Source organism: Aptenodytes patagonicus, chromosome 3 (assembly GCF_965638725.1).
Source record: "Aptenodytes patagonicus chromosome 3, bAptPat1.pri.cur, whole genome shotgun sequence".
Taxonomy (NCBI): domain Eukaryota; kingdom Metazoa; phylum Chordata; class Aves; order Sphenisciformes; family Spheniscidae; genus Aptenodytes; species Aptenodytes patagonicus.
This window is the reverse complement of record NC_134951.1, coordinates 64,173,800-64,201,242: the sequence shown is the minus strand read 5'-3', so window position 1 is coordinate 64,201,242 and position 27,443 is coordinate 64,173,800. Positions and strand designations below refer to the sequence as shown.

Sequence of the window (27,443 nt, the reverse complement as noted above, 5' to 3'; positions counted from 1 at the left end):
TTTCTCAAAATAGTCTTAAAGGTTGACAATCATTGAATTTTTTTAGCTATTGTTTTTACAGCGTCATATTACGTGTTCCACCTTCTTCTATAAGTGCACGGAGTCATGCAGCTGGGTGTTTAAGGACAGGATTCACAAAATCTGCAAACTAAAAGAGCACATGCCACCCCTGTCCACAGGACATCTAAGAGTGGGATATGGCTATTCCCTCAAAATTACTCAGGTTATTCTATCCATGCAGATCCAGAACCATGAATCTTCTCTTGGTGAATCACTTCTCACAAACCAAAATGGCTGCTGTCTTCCTCTTCTTTATTTTTTACAGCACAGATATCAGTAAATCCTTTTTCAAAGTTCATGCTTCTTTTTTCTCCGATTAGAGGAGATCCGACTGTCCCAGCTGCAGAAATCTGCCTTAGTCATAGGTACTTCTGAAAGTAAAGCAGGGACTAGACCCTGTCTGTCCAAGCATTATTGCATACTTGAACAGTGACTGGGCTCTGATCTTGAAATCAGGTGTCACGGCCTGACCATGTCCCTGCCGTTCCTCTCTACACTACATCCTCACCCTCCAAAACAGTGTGCCACATCCAAACTATGCACCAGGAATAGCTCCTTGGTTCATTCTGACCCCTAAACCATTCCTCCAGAATGTTTGTGTGGGTGCTAGATGTTATTAGTGCAGACCTGGAGCACCTGATCTGCTGGGCCATAGGTTTAGCACTTTTCTTTCCCTTTTTAACCCCAGTGAATATATATATATACACATACATGTTTATCTATATCTATACCTATCTATACACATATGAATTAATACTTGCTGCTTCCAGGGCTGGATGGCAGCTGAATGGGCATTTTGGGGGCCTTTTACATTAGGTCTGGCTCACTCTAATCCTCTGAGTACTAATGCATTATTGTTAATGTATGGGGCTAATCTAAAGCTCTGAATCAACCAAGACTTCAAGGGCAGTGGCAGTGAGATACAAGGTACAGGGGAAACCTACCTCATCTGTACTCCACTTAGAAACTTTACTGGCTGGGATCCCAGCTACACTTGGAAGGAGCTTGCTCTGCTGTTCCCAGCGCAAGGGTAGGCCAGGGATTTGCAACTTGGAAGACACAGTAACTGGTTGAGAAAGAGGCCTCTGTGTGTTGGGTTCTTCAACATCTTCAACAACAGGAAGCAACAAACAAGCATTAAATCCCTCAGTCAGGGATAAGATCAGTCACAGCAAAAGCATGTTCGTTTCTATTGATATATATGGGCCTCCCTACACAAGCTGTACAGTTTTGCGTACACCAGAATTAGAGGAGTACCATGACTGTTTTTCCACTACTATGACTGTAATTATATTGGCTCTATATAAATCTAACTACGCTTACATGGAAAAAATCTCTTCCAACACAACACGGTTCTATGCCAACACAACTGTTGGCATGCCATGCCACAGGTCAAATAATTTTAAATATTTTGATAGAATAAATTGCACCCACATTTAATAGTTGTACAGTAGTACAAGAACTAACTTAACTCCAGGGTTGAGCTGTTATAACTTCATCAAAAGCAGCACTGCACTGCTGCAAAATTCTAAGTGAAATCAGTTGTACAGTTCCAGCCCACTCAACATTTATGCCTCATCCACAACAAAATGTTTTTCAGTTCTTCTGAGGAAAACACACAAATGTCTGCAAATTCCCTGCTCCCACGTTAACTGAATGTTTTATTCAGAAAATGACTTTAACTCCTCCATGCTGCTCTGGGGTTTTTTACAAAGTCATTTCCCTTTTTATCTCACTTATCCATTATGGAAGGAATGAGCTCCCATCCCACCGGCCTCAAGGTAATGTACCAGTGGGAGGATGGCTTCAGCCACATGCTGCTGTTGCTGCTGCTGTCTGGAGAGCAGCAGCAGGTGCAGATGCGTGTAGGAGGAAAGAGTGAAGAGGCATGCCTGAAATGATGTCAAACTGCGTAAGACATCTATGTTCATTTAGATCCACTGCAAATGCAAAAGCAACATGCCTGCTATGAACTCAGGCCTGAATGCTTCCCAATTGTCAAGTAAAATTGTGGAAAACCTCTGGAATTCATTTCTGAATGGAACAGCCAACAAAGAACCTATGCCTAATATTCCTTACTAATGACTTCATGCAATCACTCACAAATCCCTGTGCTGTTTTTGTTTGGATCACTCACTTCTATTACAGCTCCATTCTATTTCCATTTTTGGGAAGTTGCTATTATTCACAGTTCTCCCTAGCCTTACTGTTCTATTTTTCACACATTTGTGCCCAACAACTAGGGCACAAATTCCTATTATAGATTTTTGCCAGCACAGTGGGACTGGTCTAGAATATATAATGTGGCCAATATAGGATGTGATTACATTTGCTTGTGTTGTTCTGCTCCTCTAGCCTAAATTTTTGTTACTTTCAAGACTTATCCTCATTTTATATCAATGTCGATTATTCAGAAGTTGACTCGTAAGCCATTTAGTCAGTATTGTCGGCCCACTGATTAAATAGACTCCTTAATTTTTTCCTGTCATCATACTCTTACACTCGGAAGTGAGTTCCCTAAATGTCTGTTTACACTTCACTGTGATTCTTCAAATGTTCCTTCGAGCTTCTACTACTACTAAAAATCTCAGTGAGAAAGGAAAGAGTCTTGTAAGGCAGCAAGCATGCTGAATGTAAAGCCTATTTTACCGAATAGTATCTTTCCCGTTTTCTCTTGAATCCCCTTCCCATCCTTAGCCCCTGATTTCTTCCTTTTAAAAAAGGTCTCTTAAGAGTTGAAAATGTGTTTAGCTATCTTTTTTGTTTTCCATTCACAAAACATGTAATACATTGATACTGTAACATAAATAGCAGATAACAATACTGTGTGAAGAAAATTCCAAGCAAATTGCACTCCATTTTCGCACATGCTTAAACATTATGTATACATAAGGGTATATAGGTACATGCATAGTGAGTAGCAGCAATGACAGCTAAGGTTACCTATCTATCCCATACGTCTCTACTTTCAACAGTTTACAGCTGTGTCAAATCCTCATAGTTCCAGATGAAAAATCTATGCTGGGCATCATTTTTTTTTAAACTTCAAGCAAACACAGGTCAGATGGTTATGAATGAGGTTAGCAGAAAGTAAGTTCACGAACGTGACACTGCATAACACTAAACCTTGTACTCCATCTAATCACATGCAAGAGCTCTATTTACTGACATGGAAAGGAATGCAGTGCCTAATGCCTTTGAGGATGCGGGCAAAAAGGCCTCTGCTTCTCAGCCTCTGTCGTATCTGCCTTACAGGTAAGATGAACAGCACAAAAGGAGCCTGTAAACTGCCAATTTACCCAACTAGACGGAGGAAAAGAAAAAAAAGTCCCCAACCCTGCAGCAGGTATAACCACATCCCTGACAAAAGGAAGTTTAGGTTTAGTGTGGGTAACTTCTTGCAAAAGACAGTGCAAAGCACAGTTTTGGCTACAATCTATGTCTGTAATACCAGACATCGGAAAGCTCTCCCTACCCTCGCTCTGCAGGCCCTGCTTTCCAGAGAGGTAATCTGTGTGGGCCAGAGAAAATCATAGAATCATAGAACCATAGAATCATTGAGGTTGGAAAGGACCTCTAAGATCATCGAGTCCAACCGTCAACCCAACACCACCATGCCCACTAAACCATGTCCCTAAGCACCACATCTACACGTCTTTTAAATACCTCCAGGGATGGTGACTCCACCACTTCCCTGGGCAGCCTGTTCCAATGTTTCACCACTCTTTCAGTAAAGACATTTTTCCTCACATCCAATCTAAACCTCCCCTGCCGCAACTTGAGGCCATTTCCTCTCATCCTATCGCTTGTTCCTTGGGAGAAGAGACCAACACCCACCTCGCTACAACCTCCTTTCAGGTAGTTGTAGAGAGCGATGAGGTCTCCCCTGAGCCTCCTTTTCTCCAGGCTAAACAACCCCAGTTCCCTCAGCCGCTCCTCAGAAGACTTGTTCTCCAGACCCTTCACCAGCCTCGTTGCCCTTCTCTGGACACGCTCCAGCACCTCAACGTCCTTCTTGTAGTGAGGGGCCCAAAACTGAACACAGTATTCGAGGTGCGGCCTCACCAGGGCCGAGTACAGGGGCACGATCACTTCCCTACTCCTGCTGGCCACACTGTTTCTGATACAGGCCATTGATACAGGCCACTGATACAGCCATTTCTGATACAGGATGCCATTGGCCTTCTTGGCCGCCTGGGCACACTGCCGGCTCATGTTCAGCCGGCTGTCGACCAGCACCCCCAGGTTCTTTTCCTCCAGGCAGCTTTCCAGCCACTCTTCCCCAAGCCTGTAGAGCTGCATGGGGTTGTTGTGGCCGAAGTGCAGGACCCAGCACTTGGCCTTGTTGAACCTCATACAGTTGGCCTCGGCCCATCGATCCAGCCTGTCCAGGTCCCTCTGCAGAGCCTTCCTACCCTCGAGCAGATCAACACTCCCGCCCAACTTGGTGTCGTCTGCAAACTTACTGAGGGTGCACTCGATCCCCTCATCCAGATCATTGATAAAGATATTGAACAAGACTGGCCCCAGTACTGAGCCCTGGGGAACACCGCTCGTGACCGGCTGCCAACTGGATTTAATTCCATTCACCACAACTCTCTGGGCCCGGCCGTCCAGCCAGTTTTTTACCCAGCGCAGAGTACACCTGCCTAAGCCATGAGCCACCAGCTTCTCTAGGAGAATGCTGTGGGAAACAGTGTCAAAGGCTTTACTGAAGTCCAGGTAGACCACAATTTATGTCTAGGTAGACTCCAATTTTTGTCTCAATTTGGACATTTAGGAGAACAGTAGCTTGAGGTGCACCATGGGTTAGCCAGTTTCATCACAGAGCCACAAAGAGCTCCTTGAACCACGTCAGTGAAGAAACAAAATCTGCTTGCCAACCCCATGCGAGATAGCAGAGCCAGATGCAGTAAGTTCACACTTTTAACCCTGACCACTGTTCTTCTCTGCTGACATTTTGCTTCAGCATCAGCCTGCCTGCCTCTACATTCTTCTTCATACTTAATGCCACCTTGTTATCCCTCTCCCTGAACCATGACTTCCTTAGTTCATCTCTATCTTCTTAGTGAGTTACCTTCCAACAAAACATAACCTAATGTTTCAAAGAAGCTAAATGGCAAACACTTTCTGGCATTAACGACAGACCATTAACACTCCTCATTCCCTCCTGCATGTTCTAGCTCCTAGTGTGTAGCAGGTTTTTAAGCACAGGATTTATGTCCTTAAAAAAAGCTAGTATGAAGGGGCCATGATTTCAGCGGAGTTCTTTAGCTCCAGATAATCTTTCTCCAAAAAAGGGAAGATAGCAGTACATGTTTTATAAAGTATCACTAGAGAACTGGTCAAGCGAGTATGGCAAAAGTAGGTTGAAGAATAATAATGTAAGTGACATGCAGAAAAAATAGGGCAACAAGCACAAGTACCAGCAGTCACAGTCCACAAAAGTCTGCACAACTGCAATTATTTTAGCTTGAGCTTTCCATGACTATGATAGCAAGAACTCAATGATCCATTTTCATCCTAAAGATTAAGTATTAGGGCACATTTAAACAAATAATGGCACAAAATTATGTGTATAAAAAGGAGGTAAAAAGGATAACTGTTCAGCAATAATGTAAGACAAGTGTTCTAGTTTTATAAATCTAATTATGCAAGGCCCTACACAGAAATGTATCCTAGTAAGCAGAGCTTGTTGGTGAAACTTTGTATCCAAATAGTCAGTTCTGCCCAAATGCTTCACAAAATCAGGCCAGTTTTCTTAGAATAAAAAAAGAATCGCAGACAATTTAAAAATGCTCCGAACTATTTGATTTTAAATTTTTTGTATTGTGCTATATAACGCAAAGTCAACATCAAAACAGTGTGTTTCCATTCTGCTGAAACAGAATACTTCAAATGACCAAAACCTCTTTCTTTCATCTGCTTTAGAGAGATTCTTCTTTTAATGCTTCATTTTCTCCAGAATTCTGAACTATATCATGTTTCAAAACACCGTAACAAGCTGGATTTTTTTTACACCTTTTGTACAGCTTTTCTAATAGATGGAATCTTTCGTACTTCACACGCACTTCAGAGTGCCTCTTAGATCTATTTAAAAAGCGCTGGCAGACAAATGATGTTTTAAGAAATGTATCAGAGGTTAATAATTAAAAATAAAACACTACCTTAATTTTATCTTTATGCAATGCTCTACTAGTCTCAAAGGATTTCTTGGGTTTTACAAGGATGAGCTCACTTAAAAGGTAAGAAATGTAGCCCTTAAAGAACCACACTTACTCAAGTCTCAAGATTTTTGATGAAAGCCTTACAAATTTTGTGTTGCACAACAAATTGCTGAAGAAAAAAATCTAAAATTTTAGGGAATTAAATGATGAAATTAAGACATTTAGCTTCTCATTGAACTTGCATGAGTTAATAAAATTATTGCAGCAAAAGCTGCACTGAAACAATGCACTGACTCAGTCCAATAACTAGCCCGACATACTAAGTTTCACACACGCAAAATAATTATCAAATGTAAGACTGTGACGTTCTGGATTTGTGCTGTATTCTTTCTAAACAATGAGGATAAAAATGAATAATGAACAGCTACCTCAATCTGTCCAACTGCATCAGTGAACAGCCAAGAGTTTTGACACAGCAGTACACACAACCACACAGAAGCACTGAACCAAAGAAAAGTCCATGTTGGAAGGGACCTTTGGAAACTGTATGATGCAACCTTCTGTTAAAAGCAGGGCATTAGACTAAGTTATCCAGGGCCCTGTCAACCCAAGTCCTAAATATTTCCAGCAAGGCGGATTATACCTCTTTTCTGGGCAGCCTATTCCAATTGTTCTCATGGTGAGAAGCTTCTTCCTTATATTCAGACAGAATTTCCCCTGAAGCAACTTGTGCCTATTCCTTTTTTTCCCCACCACTATGCATCCTGGAGGAGAGGGTACCTCCATCTTCTCTATAACTACCTTTTAGTTACTGGAGGACTGTAACTAGATTCTGCCAAGCCTTCCCTTCCCGAATTCCTTCAACCTTTCTTCATATGTCAAGTCCTTCAACCACCTAATCATCTTGGTGGCCCTCCACTGGACTGTCTCCAGTTTTTCAGTGAAGTAAAAATTTTAACCATCCCTCTGTAACACTCATGAAAAAGAAAGGGCCCGTTCTGCATATGGACCGCTGGAAAGTATCAGACTGCACAACAGACTGAGGTTGGGTTGAGTTAAGTCACCTTAACTTTGCATTATGCCTGTAATGTAAATAAACCCACATGGTTTAGCGGGCATGGTGGTGTTGGGTCGATGGTTGGACTCGATGATCTTAGGTCTTTTCCAACCTTACTGATTCTATGATTCTATGTGTAAATACTTTAACTTTCTTTCAATACGCTTTTGAAGCAATAAGTAAACGTTATACCTTCACAACTCAGACTGGTTTAACTACCTATTTTTAAAAGTCAGTGGAAAAATGTTCCTGAAATGAAACTTTTTATACCAGTATTCATTTTGCACTCATCTTTACAACTGCGATAAAGTTCTTGGCAAAGCCTTTGATGATTACAAGATAAAGAAACACAGTGGTAAAAGTGTTGCTGTCAAGAAATTTTTGGACACAAATAGTGAATGCGGAAAATACGTTGCAATGCAGTTTCATGAAGAATTTCAAGGACTATCACACTTCTTTAGTTCTGCAGACTTTAATACGAAACAAATGAAGTACTGCCAATTTACCTTTAATTTCATTTGAAATGAGCAGCTTATTTTCTGTCTCCTCTTCTTCACACTCTTTGTTCTTTATGGAGTCCTTTGTTTGTAGTACTCCACTGAGGAAAATAAGATGTTCATTTTTTATTAATACATCATAAAAATCACTAAGCATGATGACATCCCTTGCTAACAATGCTATTAACACATCAGGATTCCCACACAAAGGATGTTGTATCATCATAAAATAAAAAAATGAGAGGATCTAATTTCTGACTTACACAGATGGCATGACTACTGACATGCATTTCGCAATGAAAGCTCAAGAGTAGTGTAAACTAAGGTTACATAAATCGTAGCAACACGCTTGACTTCATAACTGAAACTGGAAAATATACAAATGAAGGCAGTGGATGTGTCCACAGCAAAAGATGGGAAGAGTGAAGAACACATACATAGCTGCATCTCCTACAAAGCCTTCCTGGTTATCCAGGCCATTTTCTGGAGCTGTCTGAAACAACATCTACTCCTTTTTCTCTGCCCAACCTCCATCTCCACCCCACCCCAACTCCTGTACTATACTGACACGTTGTTCTGCAGGTGTTAATGATCCCACTGAAAATACCTGTATTCTTTTGTTACTGTTTTTGCATTACTTCTTATCCAGCTAAAAGAGCCGCTCTTTGCCTGCTGCCTGTGGCTGCTCCCTCAGCTTTGCCAGCCCAAACACCTGCAAAGAGGGAACGCCTTCCCGCTATTGAGAAAAATGGGGCAAGAGAAGTGGAAATAAGAGAACTTCTCAAAGGAGGGTGGGTGTATTTGCATCTTGAAGTCAGCCCCTGGGAAACTCTGCAAACTCTGCCTTCAGAAGGTATTTCCAGCCTGGTTTTTTACAGAAATGAAGCTTATATGAACTTGCTGACATTATGTGTGTATTTATTTCCTTCTGCTTTTAAGACTTGAGAACACTTTGGCCAATTCTTACTAAACCATCACAGATGCAGAGCTCTCAGAGATACTAAGTACATAATGAACATTTTCTAAAAATAGGCACCAGACAGAATGATTAACTTAAAGTCAAGACTACAAGAAAGCCCACTACATGAACTCCTGCTTTACTATCTACCAGAGAAGCAGTCAACAAGAACCCCTTTACAAATGTCCCAAACACAAATAAAAAGCCAAACTAGAGCTAACACCTTGTTAGACATCAAGATTAGCTAACCTCAAAACAAAAATCCACAGAAGAAACAGACCTGTTTAATTCCATTGTTTACATTTATACTATTAAATACAATTTACATATTAAATACTATTTATACTATTAAATACAAGTAAGCATTTGGGAATAAATCAGCTAGGAGCTGCAAGTTCACTGATATCAACAGAAATATATTTAACACACTATTAATGGTGCAAAATGAACACAACAAATTGGAAAATCCAGCCTTTGTAGTACGGTAGGACACAAATAATAATGGTATGACAAGCAATGCCAGTGGAATGCATACAGCAGGCATGCCTTCTTGTGCCACAAAGGACTTCTCCACAGTATCTTCCTCAGAAATATCACCTGCATTTATTTACTTAAAAACTACTTTCCTAACCTCCACACACAGAGAAAACTTCTAAAGTAAGATGCTACAAAGTAGTGCAATTAATTCCAAAGCCAAAGTAAATGATTACTGTAATTCAACATAAGGAAGAGAGATCACCAAAACCTGTGAGGAAACATGTATCTTCATATTTTCTTGAGGACAATTTTCATAGCAACATACATCCAGAAATTTTATCTCACTAGTTAAATACAAGACAGTATCATGAATTGAAGGTTTTGGGGAAGGGGTTGGAAGATAAATTGAATTTTCTTTTAAGAGGTAGTACCATTTGATTCCCAAGCCTGAGTGTTCACCTTCCTTCACTGTAAATATTTCCAGAGTGGAATTCCTATTACAGTGACATTCTTTTGCTACTCTGAAGATAGTATAAAGATACTTTCAAATTAAAATTGAGTATGCTGTAGGCATGTAATTTTTATCTTGAATTTTAATCTCAGGAACATTCCAGAGGGACAGACTGCAGTTTTTACACACATATTTTTGCAAACCAAAATTTTCTAGTATAATTGTTTGCATGCACAGATACCTCTTACTAGTTAAAAAAAGAAAGACAGACAGGGAGTAAGTGGAACTGGAGATTAGCTGAGAACCACTTAGATTTAACACAGCAAAATAAATCTCACGGTTGGCTTCATATGTGGTTTGTTCCTCAATCAAGGACTTCTATGAAACAAAAGACTACCTGGAATATGAAGGTATACACAACTGTACTGAAGTCAAACAATTAAATGCACACTACAAGCTCAGCAGCTAAAGAGCACACAAGCATACGTATCTATGCCTTCAATTATGCATGTGTACTTTGAATACACATCTAAAAAGATCCACTGGGTATTGCAATAACCAGATGCTCAATATTTTATAACTCTAGCAGTTCATATATACCTAATGTTGTGAACGCTGTTTTTCATGCCTTTTTCAAAGGAAGTTTATTCAACTAAAAGTCCTCTCTGACTATGCTGGATACATAAAGAATGTGGAAAGCTAGATGATAAAATGCAGATAGTCATCAGTGTATTCAAACAGTTCAAATACAAACTGCAAAGCCTCTGGGTAGCCCAAAGTGGGCATGAGGCTGTTGTTATCTTAATGAAAATGACTAAATACAGTGAACAGATAGCACACGTATTGGTTATTTTAGGTCTTCTTAAAGATAACACCCTCTAAAAAAAAAGAAAGACGAAAAAAATTGTACTTCAATTGATTTTAAGAGATAGTCTGTAAAGTCAAAGTTTATTTCTAAAAAAAGATGCATTTACTACAGCTATGGTTAAAGTGATGAATGACAACTATTATTTAACACAGGTTATTTCAAAACTACACATGAAACAGTCTTCTGTCTTTTTTTGCTGTTTAAATTCACTTGAGTATGACTAGTGAATGCTGTTTATTTGTGGTATGCAAACTATACCAACACTGCTTGATGCTCCTACTAGATCTTTTTCAACATAACTTGAACAATATCACCTGACTGAAATAACGTGAAAGAATGTTCTAAAGAAAAGCTGACCAATTTTAAAAGATGCAAAAAGCTACACATTAGATTTTATTTTTTATTTAGCCTAGGTTTTTGCAATAAAGGAAACAATTAATAATAGTTCAGAAAAGAAAAAAAAATCTAGTGGAAAAAGGAAGGGAAATCATAAAGCACTGCCAGATTCAGTTAACCCAATTTGAAAAAAAAAGTTTAAAAAAAAAATCTTGCAGAGGAGTTTCAGAGGATTCAACTGATTCTTAATAAAACAGTTACGTTTCAATCATCAGCTTTACTGTGAGGTATTTACCGTATAATACTAACTCTCTAAAGTCTCTCAAGACACTATTATTGCTAACACTTACAGTTCATATATTATGAACACATGATAATATAGCTGATGTAAATATTCAACAAATGACACTTCTTGTTCCAGGGTGTCTTCTATTTCTGTATGAAAATAACCAATAAAATAATGCACTGATACTGTAACTAATTAAAAATGTAGTGAACCCTATTGCCTCACATATCCGCATGAAAACACTGAATTGTATCTTTTGAGTTTCAAAGATAGCCTTTTTGTAGCATAAATATTATTTTCCAGTGCAAGCTCGGAAACTATCTCATGTCGTTTTCTGTCAAAAAGATACTCCAAATCCTGAGAGTTAAGGAATTACTTTTCATTTTTAAATGTATGTACATATTTGTACATATATAATAACATATCTGTACACAGAGGTAGAGAAGAAGGATCTCAACTTCCAATAATTTGTCTTGTAGTATTTTTCCTCTACTCTCTGAGGAGAGAGTATAAATATATATAAATAAATTTCTTATTTCTTAAATACACTGTGAACCTCCCTTCCCCCCTATTTCTAATACAAAGACAGCTGAAGAACTTCCACCTCCTTCCCCACTGCTTCCAAGAGTTCCACAGACAAATCACTGTACTGCATTGGCCGGTAAGTTGCATTGTAAACTGACCGACTCCAAACAACCCGTACTTTGAAAGGAACTGATAGTTACCCAGGTGCCTTCTTTTCTTTCACATCATATAACAGGGGCTTCTTGCAAGGAGATTTACTTTCTGCATCTTCCTGCTTAGTTGTTTCTGGTACAGTTCTCCCAGATGATCGATTGTGAGCTGAAGATTTGATACCTACGTGACCAGGGCTGGGGCATTTTCTGTCACTGTTTAAAACAAATTAACAAAATGTTTAAAACTGCAAGCAGCCGAGTTGTTGTTCAACTTATTTTCTCTATGGGTAAAGAGTCATTAGTGAAATTTAAGATACACAAGGTTTTTGTTTGCTTGTCGTAAGAAATACACGGAAGTTTTTTACTTGCCGCCAACAAAATTGTATACCTGGGATCTTCAGAAATCACAATACAGAACTCTCTTCCCCGTGAAATCAAAGGTAAAATGTTTAGGCAATTCAACAGGAACAGAATTTGCCTAATGTTATTTTTGATAATAAGCTATCCACTACAAATATTTGTTACACAAGTAAACTTTGAGGTATCATTTTCCTCCTACGCCTTCTCTCCCTTCCATGATATACCGCTGTGCAGCCAGGACCCTTTAAAAACGTTATGCAGTCTCTTAATTGGGACAATGAAAAAAGTAGCACTTCACACAGTCCCTGCCACACTGCTCAAACTGTTACTAGCTTCACTGGGACGGTACCCAGGCTACCTGTCAGAGGGTAATTCAGTCACTTCAGATTTCTACAACCCTACATCTATAAGAACAATCAAACCAGGCAGCTCTCTGACAGCTGCTATTTTGGTTTTTAAAGCATGAAGCTGAAACTGTTTCCGAGAATGTCATTTAAAATATCATCTATTGAAAATACGTGGTCATTACAGTGGGAACTGGAAATCTTCACTACAAACATTCACATTTTCACATTTATGTTAATGTAGCCCTTGAAAAGAATGGAAAGCTTCTCTTCTTTTCCTTTCCTTCTTAAATTCTCTATGTATCCCCACAGCCCAAAACAAGGACAGGAGTTAGTTGTCCACAACTTCTGACAGAAAATAATAATCTGAAAATCATCATCTTGGTATCACATCCCTTTGGTTTTTCTCAGTGCTTCTGCTAGAAGCTTCAGCTACAGACTTTAGCATCATTCTTGCAAAACTCACTCCCAGTAATTTGATTCCCCACTCCCACAATAATGACAGAATTTATAGTGGCTATTCTTCAGAGAGCAACATTAGTTTACAGTCACGTCAGTAACACCACCCCAGCAAACAAAAGAAACACAAATGAATAATTTTCTTAAGTGAAACCAACTGGCAAACAATCCATTTTAAATTCCAATGGATTTGGAATTTACTAACCACTCAGTAGTCTAGATAGTTACACTGAAGATGAAACCCAAACTCTTGTTAAATCATACACAGTAAAATCAGTATCAGTCTTTGACAGCTCGGTGACCTTTTCGATAAGCAGTGATGAAACCATTTCTTCCCTGTAAATGAAAATGTAGATAAAGAGGCAGGCCCTTCTGAAACCATTCAGCCATTACACGACTACAAACTACGTTGCAGAACACTGAAATAAAGTACTGCTGTTAGTCATGGACATCACTTCAATCGTAATTACTTGATAACAGGAGAGGTGGATCTTTCACTTGCTTCCACTTTTCTGTTTCTGGGGACAGGACTGGCTGCAGGCATCTCCCCACTCAACCGGTCAGGTAAGAGGCTTTCTTTGTTCAAGTTCATCTCTGAATACGGGCAGCTGACTGCACTAGAAGTTGAAGAAGAGAAATGCCTCCTTATTCTCACTTTACTGACTTCACTCAGTTCAAATGAAATGACGTCAGAGACCAATTTTCTAGAAGCAGATGCAATCAATTAATATAAAGATTAGAAAAAAATGCAGTAAGTAGTCATACTTTAAAATGTTAATAAATCCACCAATTAAAAACCTCAACCTGAAAGCTTTTTGCATTTCCTTTTGAAAGCAACTTATGTAACACAAATGGTATTAATTTATATTACAGCATACATTCTGGAAAATTGCTTGATGAATGTTTAGCCTGCTCTCTCATACCTTTAATGGTATTTTATACATAAAATACAGGGTGCCTTTGATTGTTCCCACCTCTCTCCAAATAAAGCCATATTCCCATGGTTATTTTTTCTGCAAAGGAGGGTATTTCTGTTATGTAATGTCCACACAGAAGCTGCATGGCAAGGGCACAATATGAGGAATGGTGCACATCCTCTTACCGCAGCGAATGCCCCATCTTTGCAGATGTCATTTTGTGATATTCCATTAAAAGACTGATATTTTCACAGTCTTTCCTATCATTCAGCACTCCCTATTTCACTGCACTCCAGCTAGGGAAAGAGAGAATTTGACACTGTGCATTGATATAATGACTTGTAAATATTACTCTAACAAACGTGAAAGTCATACCTCCCGAAGTCAGAAAACCTGTATTTGCACAGGAGGTAGAAAAGGGAAGAACTGCCACACAAAACACATGGGGCTGAACTAGGATTTTGTCTTCAGAAGAATGCTCTGCAGTGTTCAACAGAGTAGTCAGGCTACATACTCACACTTCAAAGATAATATCCTAAACTCTGAAAGGTATATATGCCACAACAGTGAATAACAACATGCTCAAGTTTTCAAATCTCTATTTAAGATATAGGAGAGGCTGTACTAAAGATGCTCTATTTGTGGCTCACGAGCTATGACACTAACTATAATCTGAAATTACGCTTTCCTACTCACCTGTATTATTACAAGGACCTCTATAATGGAAAAATGTAAAAAATCCATGTCCTGTGATTTTGTTTATTTTCTTTTCAAGAATATAACTACCTGCCTTTCCATAAACCACTGCAATGTTTTATTTGTTTCACTGATTGTTACATGCATGATTTCCAAACAGAACTGTCTAATATAAACAAGTCTACCTTCCCAGCCATATGCCCTGCCACCTCCAAATTACAAAAAATAAACAGAAAAACAACAGCTTTCATTATCATGTTCGTTTTACAAAGCATAGCATAAAAAAAAAAAAAGGCCTTTTATTCAAAATACGCTGTACATTCTCCTTTTCCTTTACCGATGGAGCTTTGGATTCAGAGTGAGTATGAATCAACTCCTATCACGAGGTTGGACCAATACTGGTGATCTAATTTTGGTCTCACCAACATAAACAAAAAGTTGGTGGAAATTTACATTTCTCTCAGCACTAGCATAAAAGGAGAAAATTCCTTAAGGCTACACAGGCCAAGTCAGTCAGTCCTTGCTGGGGCTATCAAGACAGGAGTCCAACGGCATGTCTGATTTTTTCAGTTGGTTCATTTGAAAACAAGACAGTATCAACCTTTTGGTTTTTTAAATCCTTGTATAGCTGTGCTGAACTTGAATTATGGAGGAAAAAACATGCCAGTAGAATACAATTTCTGCTTTTCTAATCGAGATGAGATCCCTGTTTAAGGCCACTCCAAGCTGATGTTGTTCCACAACAGCCTGTACAGTGTTTTCAAGGGACATGCAGCCGTATCCCCAGGTGACCTAATGAAGCACAGAACAGTTATCTTTGCCTTCTTCTGAGGAACTGGGTGGTAGTCCCAGCACCTTCTCTGAGACACAGGCACTGAAGTTTTTTACCGTGAGACCCTTCATACCAGGAGTTTACACAGCCGAATTAAGATATAGCCAAATGGGTGGCTGGACTCTAAAGCACTACACTTGAAATAGGGTACTTTTTTGTTAATGAAATTGTTTTAAAGACATGCAACAGAATATACGAATAAAAAATTAACTTGGAGCATTTACCTTTTATTTCTAATTTCTCTTAAGCAGAATTTGGCATTTTTAGATTTATTTATATACCTCTACTTACATTTATTTCTCAACCTACTGGTTTTGTCTGTCTTAGGACTAGCCTCTGCCAGATGTCTTAAAAGAACAAAAAAACATTAACTGAAATATGGGGAAGAAAACAGGAACACTGGGAAAGAGGGGAAGTTGTTTTATATTCTCAGTTCTTTATACTGCTGCATCTATCACAATGACGTCTTTTTTCCCTTTCAAATGAACTACAAGATGAAAGATACAGGCTTCTATTCAGAAGAAGGTTTTAAGGAGCCAATGCTAGTGGGATTTAAGTTCTTGCTGTGACAAACTCATACCATTGTGATGAAACACAGTTATCAGAAACTCCGGAATATATTGGTTAATCTCAATTCTGCCATTGCTAGAAGGCAAAGCATGTAATCTTCTTTTGGCTTCCTATGCTCACAAGAATGCTTTGAGGCTTAGTGTTCTTAAGCAGTTAGAGGGTTGTCTCAAGGAAACACTAAACGCTACCAATGTGGTATTTAACTTCAATTGTGTAGTATTAAGCAAGCCTTACACCACAATGAAATCTGACAATACAATTTCATCTCCAGCAGGTCTTCTGTTTACCAACACCACCAGTAATATGTTTTAAATTAAAAAACAAGAAAAAGCCTCAAAATTCAGTCCTTCATTAGAACTTGCCTGTTTATATACTGCCTTTTCCTTTAGTATTTTCTGGAAAAACAAAAGTTGAATGACAATTTCAGTCAACAATAGTTATAATATTAACGATGCTTAATAGTTATAATATTAATGATGCTTAATACAGATGAGTTTTTCTCTGTAATTAATCACTCGAGTTGCTGTGTAATTTTTTAAAAACTCCTTGATAGTCCTTTGACGTCACTACTACTTGGGGCAACAAAAAGAACCCTCATGGTTTCCACTGTTAGCTTTGTTTCAACAAAACACGCCATGAATGAACCTGTGTGTGAGTTACATGGATCAATCAGTAAATCCTCCTGAATGTCAATGCCTCCAGCCTTCAGTTCAGTTTAACTTGTCTACTACAAAGAATAAAAAATTAATCTTCTTATTCCTACATAATAGAAGTATTTGATTCTGTAATCAGAATCTGTAAGTTTTAGAGACAACTCAAGGGCTCAGAAGTCTCGATGTTAGGTTATTTAATATTAAATTAGGATTTTTAACTCTTCTGTCAACTTAAACCTGGATTTCTGCTCCAGCTTGCAGTTTGCCTTAGCACACTATTTTGAAAACAGCAGAAGTTCAGAAGGCAGTTTCCAAAATGATCAGATGTCCTTGACTTGGGGTACCAAGGTCTGCCAGAGGCACAGGGAGAATGGCAAGAAGCAGAAGCAGCAGCAGGTATTCAATTTGAAACCTCTGCTATACATCTGACAGGGCTGTACACCCTCCAGCACTGCTTCACAGCTTTGAAACCAGTCCACTCAATTATCATCTGAGCTGCTTCAGCAGGCTTCAGTAAACAAATATTCACGTTAATACCACCTGACCCCCCCGCACAGGAGAGTAATCAGCCATCTCTAAACCTTGAAGGATCAACATAGCACAGCAATTAGCTATCTGCAGTACACTTTGCATCCTACTGAAATGGCAGCAGAGTGGCTGGCAATACACGTGTTGGTAACACAGTTTTCTGAGGAAAGGGAGCCACTGTTTCCAGAGTCCTGCATAGGCTGAGTAAAAACTAAGCATTAAAATAAGCTTCTGTTTTTATCGAATCAGGAAAGATCAATAAAGGAAAAACCCAATGCACCAATCACTACTTCTTGTATACCATTCTGAAGAATTCCCAGGATCACAGCCCTGGGATTTTCAAGTCAACAGATGTTTTACATAATCAGCCCTCTCCAGAACTGTCTGATGGAACAGAAGTGTTGAGGTAGCATATCCCATTTGTGGTTATTTTGCAACTGCTCTTCTGTCACTCTCAAGATCTAGCTCTAGGTAGGGTTACACACTATCTTTTTTCTCTAACGTTCAAGGATAGTAGGATAAAACTGGGCTACTAGTGGGTGGGCACGGACCTTGGTCTTCTCCAGACATCTGGAGATGCTCCTATCTTCTAGTAGTATGCAAGGTTTCTGAAGCACAATTCTGAATCCAATTGGATTACTCGGCCTCAGCTACACCTAATATCAGAAGGGAACATAAGCCAGGATTCTCTCTTAACCTAAACAAGAGGAGTAAGATGGTACTCTGTTTAGTAAAAGAACATTAATACTAAAGTATTTTTTAATATAGATTATTAGTCTTTATGACTGCTTGGAATATTTTGCAAACCTGTGTGAAGCCACAGGCAGGTCTCCTGGTTTAGGTACTGGTTGGGAATGTTACCAACCCCAGCTCCTCATTGCCTTTCAGGTGCAGGTTATTGCCAAGCACTGCCAAGGATGAGGTTGTATGGCAGCTCCAGGAACATTCACACAGATTTGCTGAAACTATCTTCCTTGATGGGTTAAACAAATAGCTTGGACTAACTGATGGCTTAGACATTATCTAGAGCAGCCTATGTCTAGATGACCGCATCTGCTGGTAGTGAGATGTGATCAGCAAGAAACCTCCAGCAAAAAGGTCCTGACAACATCTGGGGGGATGTACTCTTTTTTTTCTGCTGGATTTTTGTTAAGTGATGTCTTTACTTTAGCTGACTTTATGAAAATATTTTTAAGTAGTCTGGAAACAAGTGATACAAATGTTCTCTTTCACAATTTACAACGCATGTTTATCATCAAAGCATTCTTTTTTACGAGAAAGCTGCTTCAACAGTCTAAACCCGACTCAAGAGTAGCTTATAACGGATTTGGCTGGGGCCAATGACCTTACATAAAAGATAGAATGAAACTTGAGACTGGCATCAAAATCAGATGAGAATCACTTCAACAGACACTGAACGAATAGATGCGACATCCTGCTGAGCTGAGGTTTCCTGCGTTTCTGCACTGCGGTTCTCTTACAACACAGCCTCCACCACGGCACATTCAGTTCACTTCAGTTTACACATAACGCATGTAAAGTTTCTGGTAAAAATCTTTATTCATGGAGAGTTGACCCAAAACACTAATGACCTGTTTACAACTGACCACTTTGCATTACTCCTTGAACTTGAAAATTATTGCATGCATTCAACATCAGAGAGCATACAAATCACAATCATAAACATGCAGGTGATCTGCGTAATGCTACCAACTTACACAGCAGTCTCAGTTTCAGCTGCGCAGCACAAAACCCTAGATCAACTGGTGATAGATACCAAGTCCTTATTAACATCAACTTTTCCAAAAAGTAAATGCTTTAACCCCACTACATAATTAATCACCGAGGCTTTCATCTGCTTCCTAAGGAACAAGCTCTCAAAATTATTTCAGAACTACTTAGCATTTTAAATTATCATCTTTTCTGCACACAGGCATTCATGCTGTAGATAGACATTGTACCTCATCATGAAAAAAAAAGATAAGCATGGTTAAATACATTTCAAGGTTGCCAAGATAAAAGAGCCAAGGGACTGCTACCTGACGTGGATAATTATACCAATTTCAAAATGTCTTTGTTAATTCAGGAAAAAAGTGATGGTACAACGTTAGGGGTGACCTGGACCCTCAAGTCTGTGGACTCCAGATAAATAACAAATCTCATTATTTTCCTCAGAAATGCTCAAGAAAAAAGTGACAATATTAGCACAGAGGGCAAACCAATACAGTTAGTGACTAAGATACTTAATGGTGCTAATTTATTTGCTATGAAACAGCAAATACCTGTCTTATGATCAACAAAATCTCTTTGGTTACATTTTTATCCCCTAGAACTATCAACTAATGTGCAAATAATAGGATTGCTAAGACCATAGTAAAAATAACACACAATAGATTGCCACGAGTTTATTTCTTTTCTTAATATTCAGGACCAGTAAGTGTAACAACTTTAAATACCATGGAAAATCTAGTTATAAAAGCAAAGGCTACATGAACTAACTAGACATACAGCTCTTACTCATCCCTTCCCTGTGAAGCATTAGAAGTTTTAGTGTGAACATTTATTTAGAGAGATCATGAATTAAAAACTTTTCTGACACACTCAGAGTTTCTTTTCTTTTTTTTTTTAAAAGTTTCAGCCTTGGGCTAAGCATGGGTATGTTCACCTGATTCTAAGTAACTGAGATAGCACATAGTAAGGAATTGGAATTTATTGCCTTATAGATCAGGTGCATTAATAAATCATACAAGACTCAGTCTACTGAAATATGAAATAAAATTGGTTTCAGCTAAGCAGCCAGGAAGCTTTTTAGGCAAGTCTAGTTTACTTCACATTTTGCAGTGGACTAAGAACACGAATGCAGTAGGTTACCATATGCTAACTGAAGGATGGTAACCTCTTAAGTACTAACTTGACTGTTTAAGGAGTTATCCTACTGATTGAGTGCAACAAAGCTTTACAAAAGGGAAGGCAGAAAAACCTGAAAAAAAATGAACCACAGAAAAAGAACATGGACAGAAAAAGACAAAAGGAAAAGGGTGAGAATAGTCTGAAAGACAGCAATGCGGCATACTGTGTCATAACAACACCACCACAGTTCATACTGCAACAGGTTTTGTCACTGGAGCTCATCTAGCCACGTCCCTTCCTGGAGATAAAGCTTGTACTAGCATCAGGAGTTCTTCTGCCTCCTAACACCACAAACACAATGACTCTGCTGTAGATAGGAAAGAACTTCTTGCAGCAAAAGATGCCTTTTGCACACTAAACATGTAACAACACAGTGAGTTTTGCTGGCAGGTATCTTTGTTAGGGATGAGTCGGGACTTCAACCAGTGCTGATACGCCATCAAAACCTTGTAGCATAATTCTAGTCAACAGGACGTAATTCTTTCACAAAAACCATGGAAAGATTGCAGAGCTAACTCTTGGATCATGGTAGTTTAATAATATACTTAAAAAACATGAATAGACAAATAACCAAAGAGCAATCCTCTAACCATGTGAGAGCAGAAAGCTCAAAGTGATATGACATTCGAGGATTGTATGACTGTGTAATGGAAAAATTCCAAGAAAACTTCTGGAAGCTCTGATTTGCAAAAAGGTAATAGGATGGTATTTATGATACTTAATTTTCAACTTAACATGTTACATTAGCTGTATATCCCTTACTGAAATATTCAGGATTCACCTCATACCGTAAGTATTTTAAAAATAGTAACATTTTGACTTAGTAAGTGTTTCCCATTTACTCTGTCATTGTCTCTCTTCTCTGTCCCCCATCCCATCCTCCCATGCTACTGCTCTCCCTATGTCAGCTTTCCTCTAGGACAGCTTGGGATGTCCACATTTCTGTATTATATTTCAGAAGGTGTTCCACAAAAACATCTTTAGAAACACTAGGTATGAACAGCAAGTTGTTCAGGCTGTCATTCAGGAATACTTCAACTGAAATTTCCTTCTTAGCATTTTTCCAAGTCAACAAGCAAATCCTCACCCCTACCAACCAAGCAGAACAAAAACATCCAAGCCATAATAAAATTAGTGGCCTCATATTTCAAAAGGTTCAAAAGTTATTGCTTTATACATATCTGTCTGTAACATTTTGTAATCTGAACGGCAAACCAAGGAATCCTCATAGGAACAAAATACAGAGTAACTGAATCTATCAATTGTGACAAAAAATGATGTTTGACAAATCTTATCTTGGCACACCCTGGTGAAATGAAGTTACAGATTGCTGATGTTTATTTCAGCATGCTCACCATGGCAACTGAAATCATTGCATATTTAGGTTTACAAGATTTCCTATTTTTTTCCAGCTTGGATCCATTTTCTTGTGAACAACAATCAAAAAAACCCCATGTGCACACATCACTCAATTGAAAGAATAAAATTACAGTTTCATAGCACATACCTATGATGGCCAATATGTCTTGCTCTTTTAATGTGCCCAACTCCTTTACATCCTGCTGTGGGACACCCTCCATTCTCTAAAGCTTCCACCAATTCCAAGGGACCTGCATGTCAGAGGAAATTACATCTGAGATAAAAAAAAGTATCTAATCTTTAAAAGTTATACAAATATGCAGGAATACCAGAGTATCACAGTAAACATGAATAAGAAATAAATAAACAAAACTTAACTTTAAAGTACTTTAAAAATGCATTCTGCAAAAGCATGATGGAGATTCAAACAACCTAATCCACTGGAGAAATAATTTCATTCTGTGTGAGTAAATCTCTACAGGAAAGCTACATCTATATAAAGAACGCAAATCTTGGAGGAACTGTATGACTTCAAATTTCTCTCCTATTAACTACATGTAGCTGGAACCTGGTTGTTTTGCAAGAGCACAGACAAAGTAAGTTACCCTGCTATTCCTGAAGACAGGGATCTGTTCTTAATGGGTACTTTTAGCTCAAGTTTTCCAGTGAACAAGACATGAAAACAAAGGCTGAAAATACTAGTAAAAAGAACAAGCCATCAGGAGATTTTTGACATTTTTACTTGTCTAAATTTATGTGTCTATCTGATTTTCATCAACCTGTAACAATGACGCCTGCAGAGACATTAAAGCCTGTAGCTGTCAAAACTAGCTTTGACACTCAAGCAAACATAGGATATAACCCATAGCTTTATAGCAAGTGAGAGACAGACTTACTCCAGTATATGAAACTGAGAACACCTGCTGCACATCTGCAAACGTGCACTGTCTCTCTAGTACTGGTTTTACTTGAAAAGTACATGAACTTGTATCTCCCCCTACAGATAACAATACTGACATAAAAAGGTTTATTTAAATAAATTTTCCTACATGAAAGATAGATTCTAGCTCACAGATGGATAATGAAAGGCGGAGAATTATTATGTATAATTAGGACAGTCCAAAAGCATTTTTTAACAAATGTTCCAACTATGCTAACGTTACAACACTATGACTACACTGAAGTCCAAAGACTTCTATAGGCTTTAAAATGGTGCGATGGATGAGAGAACAGAGAATTTAATCTTTTTTACCTTTATGCAAAATTGATGCCTATAACGTAACAAGTTAGTGGACTGAGAGGAAGAGTTAATAATAGGGACACTTTTGTAAAGGGAAGCCCTGCTTCACTGATGCTCTGGTTTTGCAAAAACTAGCTCCCTACAAATGTTCTCTCTTCACTTAAAAAATTCAAACTCTCTAAAAATGTATTTTAAAAGAGCTGCAACTGGCTGTCCACATTCATGCAAGAAGCTGCTGCTTGCGTCACTGTGAAACGGTATTAAAATCAACACCAATACATAGTTCTTAATTCCCTAACTGCTATCAAAAAGGTCATAATCCATCATGACAACTTCACTACATCTTAAGAGAAAACACTATGAATACATAAATAGTGGGAGCGTAAGACCATTATGAGGACTGCTCTAGACTACTATTGCTAATATCGCGCAGCGTTCACACAAAGCTTCTGGTGTTAAAGACAGGGATCTGAATCACATCATTAAAAGGACTATCTTACTGACGGAGGAAAAAATATTGTGTCTTGCAAAATATTTTCTTCCCTCCTTCTGAAACCCTTTCATAAAACTTGAAATGCACTTTAACTTACTTGGAAACAATATTAGTATTTTTATAATAGTCTATATTCTATACCACATTCTACGGTAATAATACAAAGCCATACTGTTGGAAGAATATATTATTCAGTAATCATCCTATTTTAGTAATATTTGTGCAGTTAATTATTCTTTTTCTATTTAATGGACGGTCACTTTCCTTCCTGTCCCATTGTCCATCTTTGGTTTTATAGCTTAACTAGTATCAAAAAGTCACTTCCACCAGCCACATCCTAAAAGAGATGAACGGTGCCTCCTACACCACCACCTAGAGGAGATGACGTGTTGTATGTGATGGGCATCTGTATTTTGTTTCTTTTAATGTCTCCAACAAAATGAACTTACATATTTTATACTCCCACCTAGGCTAAGATTTATTTTTTTTCCCAATCTTAGGTAATAGAAATGTTGCAACCTTTTTCAGCTCTTTTGCCATATGATAAAATTTTTATTTATGTGGCCACAGACTACTTTTTCCCCACTGGATTATTCCTTCATTCAGTACGCTGGATGCACATATCAGATTAAGAAGCAGATACGCAGCATCCTATCTTCTCCTCATTATTCACTTCGTGCTCTGGCACTTATGGCACTCTATTCAGACTCTGCTTTGAAGGCAGAATGATTAACTTCCTAACAGGCAGTCATCACTGTACCACTGCAGTGCTCAGAAAACTAATGAATATACTCTGATCACGCTCTTGATAGGAAACATTTCTTCTTGACATTTTAGAGACGCTGAATTGAGGTACTGAGATTTTCAGGTAACACATTCACACAATCTGTATGTGCCTTCTCCCAGTTATTTTACATTGAATTTTTTCAGAGTACTTGGCATTGCTCAGCATTTCTTACTTTCCAAGCACAGCTCTTTCTCATCTCAGTTACAGCTGTGAACACTCAGCACTTGTGCAAACCATACCTGAGAGTCACAATATAAAAGAATCCCAGAGAAGAGCACTCAATTAAAAATCATCTGTTCAAAGTTTGGCTAAAGTGATTTCACTACCATTATCCAGAAACACAATGGCATAGGCAGGCATATCTTTACCACAAAAGCCTCTTCTCCCTGCAACTTTCAGTCTTATTTATGACAGACCTCCCACTTCTTCAACAAGTAAAACAAAATCCCCAGAGGGCAAGCCGGTAAATACAGCATTATTATCGGTACCATGCTTCTGTTAGCTTTATCTTCAATGTGGGCACCATTAGCCCCTCTTTGCTCAGCTGAAGAAAAGGAATTTAGCTGGTTTTGAAGATTTGCCCCGGCATTTGAAAGGAGTGCCTTCTCAGTGTAGTCTGGACTCCTTTGAGCCAAAAAGCACACTAACCTTCAAGAGGATGTGGACAGAAGATTTTAAGAGTGATAACCTATCCCTACTGAGTGCCACAGCAGTTTCGTCACTGGCTTCGGGAAGGCCAGGATTTTACACAACAGATCTTTATCATTACTTCAGGTTTTGACTGTGGTTCTTATGCATACAGAGAAACATTGTATTTCCATTACAGTAAGGGTCAATAAAGCTATCTACTAAAAAGTGATTAATTACTGACTGTTGATTTTGCACTAAATGTCACATTTACATTATTTTGCATATCCTAGTTGCTACTCTTCCTCGGACAGCGCTGGCAGGGAAAAAGATAGCACCGTACATGTGCCTCTTAACATCATTACATTACAATGTGATTTCTCTTACTAAGTGGGGGCTGAAGAGGGTGTCCAGTTTTTGTACACCAGCCTGCAGGATGGATGTCAGGGCTATCTACATCAGTCCAATAATCATAAATACTATCCCAGCCATCAAAATGGACCTAAAATCAAAAAGGAGAACAATGCATTTTAGATCATAAAATTCTCTACAAAATCAGTTTCCCTAAGTAATCTCTAAAAATGACATGTCCATTAGAGAAGTCACTTTAAGAGAACTATCGACGTTACACAGAAAATACATGTACGTTAGATTCTGGACCCAGACATACTCTCACTGAAGTAAAGAGAGAGGTGTCATTTGGTTGTTTATTATGTCTTGCATCACCAGGCTCAAATCCCAGGAATAAAGCAGGACAAGTTTAGTTCTCACATTAATCCTTAAATTAAGCATGAATTTCTGCCTTTTTTCTCTCTCAAAAAACCCCAAAATCCAAACATTTTTTAATCTCCTGTTTGAACAGGATTTAAGAATAGCAGTAAAGCAAAGGACTAAAAAAATGGCATTTATCCATAAAAAACAAAAATCCCCAACATACAAGTAACAATTTTACTAAAATCAGACTATACAGGATAAGGAGTTGAAACTGAAAAGAAAACGAAGTATGTGACTTTCCAGAAAACCACTAGTATGAGCAATACATGCGTTTTTTTCAGGCGAAAGCTAAGTATCTTCAAATCTTACATGATCTTTGTGCTAGTAAATAGCTCCAATCTCTCATGCGTGCATGTGTGGATGCACATGCACACAGATACATACAAACAGAGCTCTTTCAACATATGCTACAGAGTCAAGTTACCACCCTAAAAGTTACAAATCCTGTCATTTTAATAAATTAGACTGGAGAGGGGTTTTTTTGTTTTGTTTCGTGGGGTTTTTTTTGCATGACCAACTTAAAAGTTTAGATAGAAAACATGTAGATGTGAAGATACTAGTTCTGATCACTCCCTACCACCAGTTAATTCAGATTCAAAATGAAATGTCAGCTGCATATCCTGCTTGAAATACCAGGTATGCCTAATAAATCTGTACAAACTGCAAACACAACTATCCTTCATATCCATCTAACTGGATATCTGGAATATGCTAGCCCTTCTAACAGTTAAATGCTTCAGAGTGTAAACTGGTTTTGTACAATGAAAGAAAAATAATTCAAGTATACAACTTCTGGAAAACTGCAATTTCTTAAAAACACATTATCTGAGATTAATCCAACCTAAAGCCCATAATTAATATAAACTTCAGAATTGCAAAAGTCACTGACAGGCACAAGAGATCAGGGTTATTTTTTCATACCTCACTTACATCTCTCTCCTCTCCCTGGAAGTTTATAGAGACAGATTCAATTAACCCAGGGCAAATATTTTATGGGCCCTAATACAAACATCATAGTAGCCCTTTGACACTTGATATTAAATCATCGCATTTCTTGATAGAATCGACAACTGTCTTATATCAACTATTCCCAAAGCAATTTTCCAACATGTTCAACTCTGCTCTCTAATTACCTATGTCAGCGAATGTAACTAAGAGGATAATAAAACAACCCCTTCCAAAGGAATTATATGCATATTAATCAGTGAAAAGGAGGAGCAAAAGCTTAGCAGGGCACAGCAATGCAAGGCATTTCTTCCTGTGCTTAATTGTACAACTACAGGATTTTGGATTTACAAAGTACTCATCAGTCACTCAAGCAAGATAGTACAGTGAGACAGAGAAACTTACTTTTATTCTATAGTCATCAGTATCTACAATGGTTGCTACTCGGATAAATACTGGATTTCTCTTGTCAACCACTTCAAGTTTCATGTTTTTCTGAAAGCCATGAGAAGGTTTCTAGACAAGAAGAACAGCATTATGTGAAACAGAAGAAAACCGCAAAAATATCACACAATTGTAAAGTATATAAAATCCATAGAAAACTTTCTGCTTTCATTTTCTCAAATCTGCCCTCCCCCTCCAACAAATCCAAGCACAAAAATATCATTCAAACCAGCGTTATTAAACTAGAGAAATAAAGTAACTATTTTGGGATTCCAGGTTCTCCTGGAATTGACTGGGTTCAAGCCATCCAAGCAAGTAAGTGGGGATCTTTATTTTAATCAGTTGGGTTTTTTCCTAAATTCTCTACAAAAGTCTTCCCAGAGATTTTGGCCAACAGTTTCAATGCAGTACTGAATGAAGTATTACATACCAGCAGCCTGAAATGTCTATGAAATTGTCTACAGGAAACATATTTGTGTTTTTTAGTATGTGTTTTCGCTTTGTGAATCAAACTCTCTTTTCCAGTCTCCTACTGAAAACATAACTAATCCACGGTATAACAGTAAATACTCACTCAGAACAAACAGGACCAAATACCTGTTTTGTAATATCATTTTGGCAAAAAAAGTGTCTTTGTTAGGAGTATCAGATTTTATCTTTGCCATCTATAG

The 27,443-nt window shown here is 38.2% G+C and overlaps 1 protein-coding gene across 8 annotated transcripts in view; it reads right to left on the bottom strand.

Moving 5' to 3' along the window:
• Positions 1-27,443, bottom strand: part of L3MBTL3 (L3MBTL histone methyl-lysine binding protein 3) — a 91,273-nt gene that overhangs the window by 4,493 nt on the left and 59,337 nt on the right. For 5 of the 8 annotated variants that reach the window (XM_076333588.1, XM_076333585.1, XM_076333587.1 and 2 more), the window contains exons 14-20: positions 26,734-26,844; positions 24,997-25,111; positions 21,611-21,713; positions 13,468-13,614; positions 11,883-12,047; positions 7,791-7,882; positions 1,005-1,168 (exon numbers count right to left, since the gene is read on the bottom strand). In XM_076333588.1, the coding sequence (XP_076189703.1) occupies positions 1,005-1,168; positions 7,791-7,882; positions 11,883-12,047; positions 13,468-13,614; positions 21,611-21,713; positions 24,997-25,111; positions 26,734-26,844 (897 nt within the window). The remainder of the gene's footprint in view (positions 1-1,004; positions 1,169-7,790; positions 7,883-11,882; positions 12,048-13,467; positions 13,615-21,610; positions 21,714-24,996; positions 25,112-26,733; positions 26,845-27,443) is intronic. The other 3 variants (XM_076333590.1, XM_076333589.1, XM_076333583.1) reach the window with 2 other exon arrangements.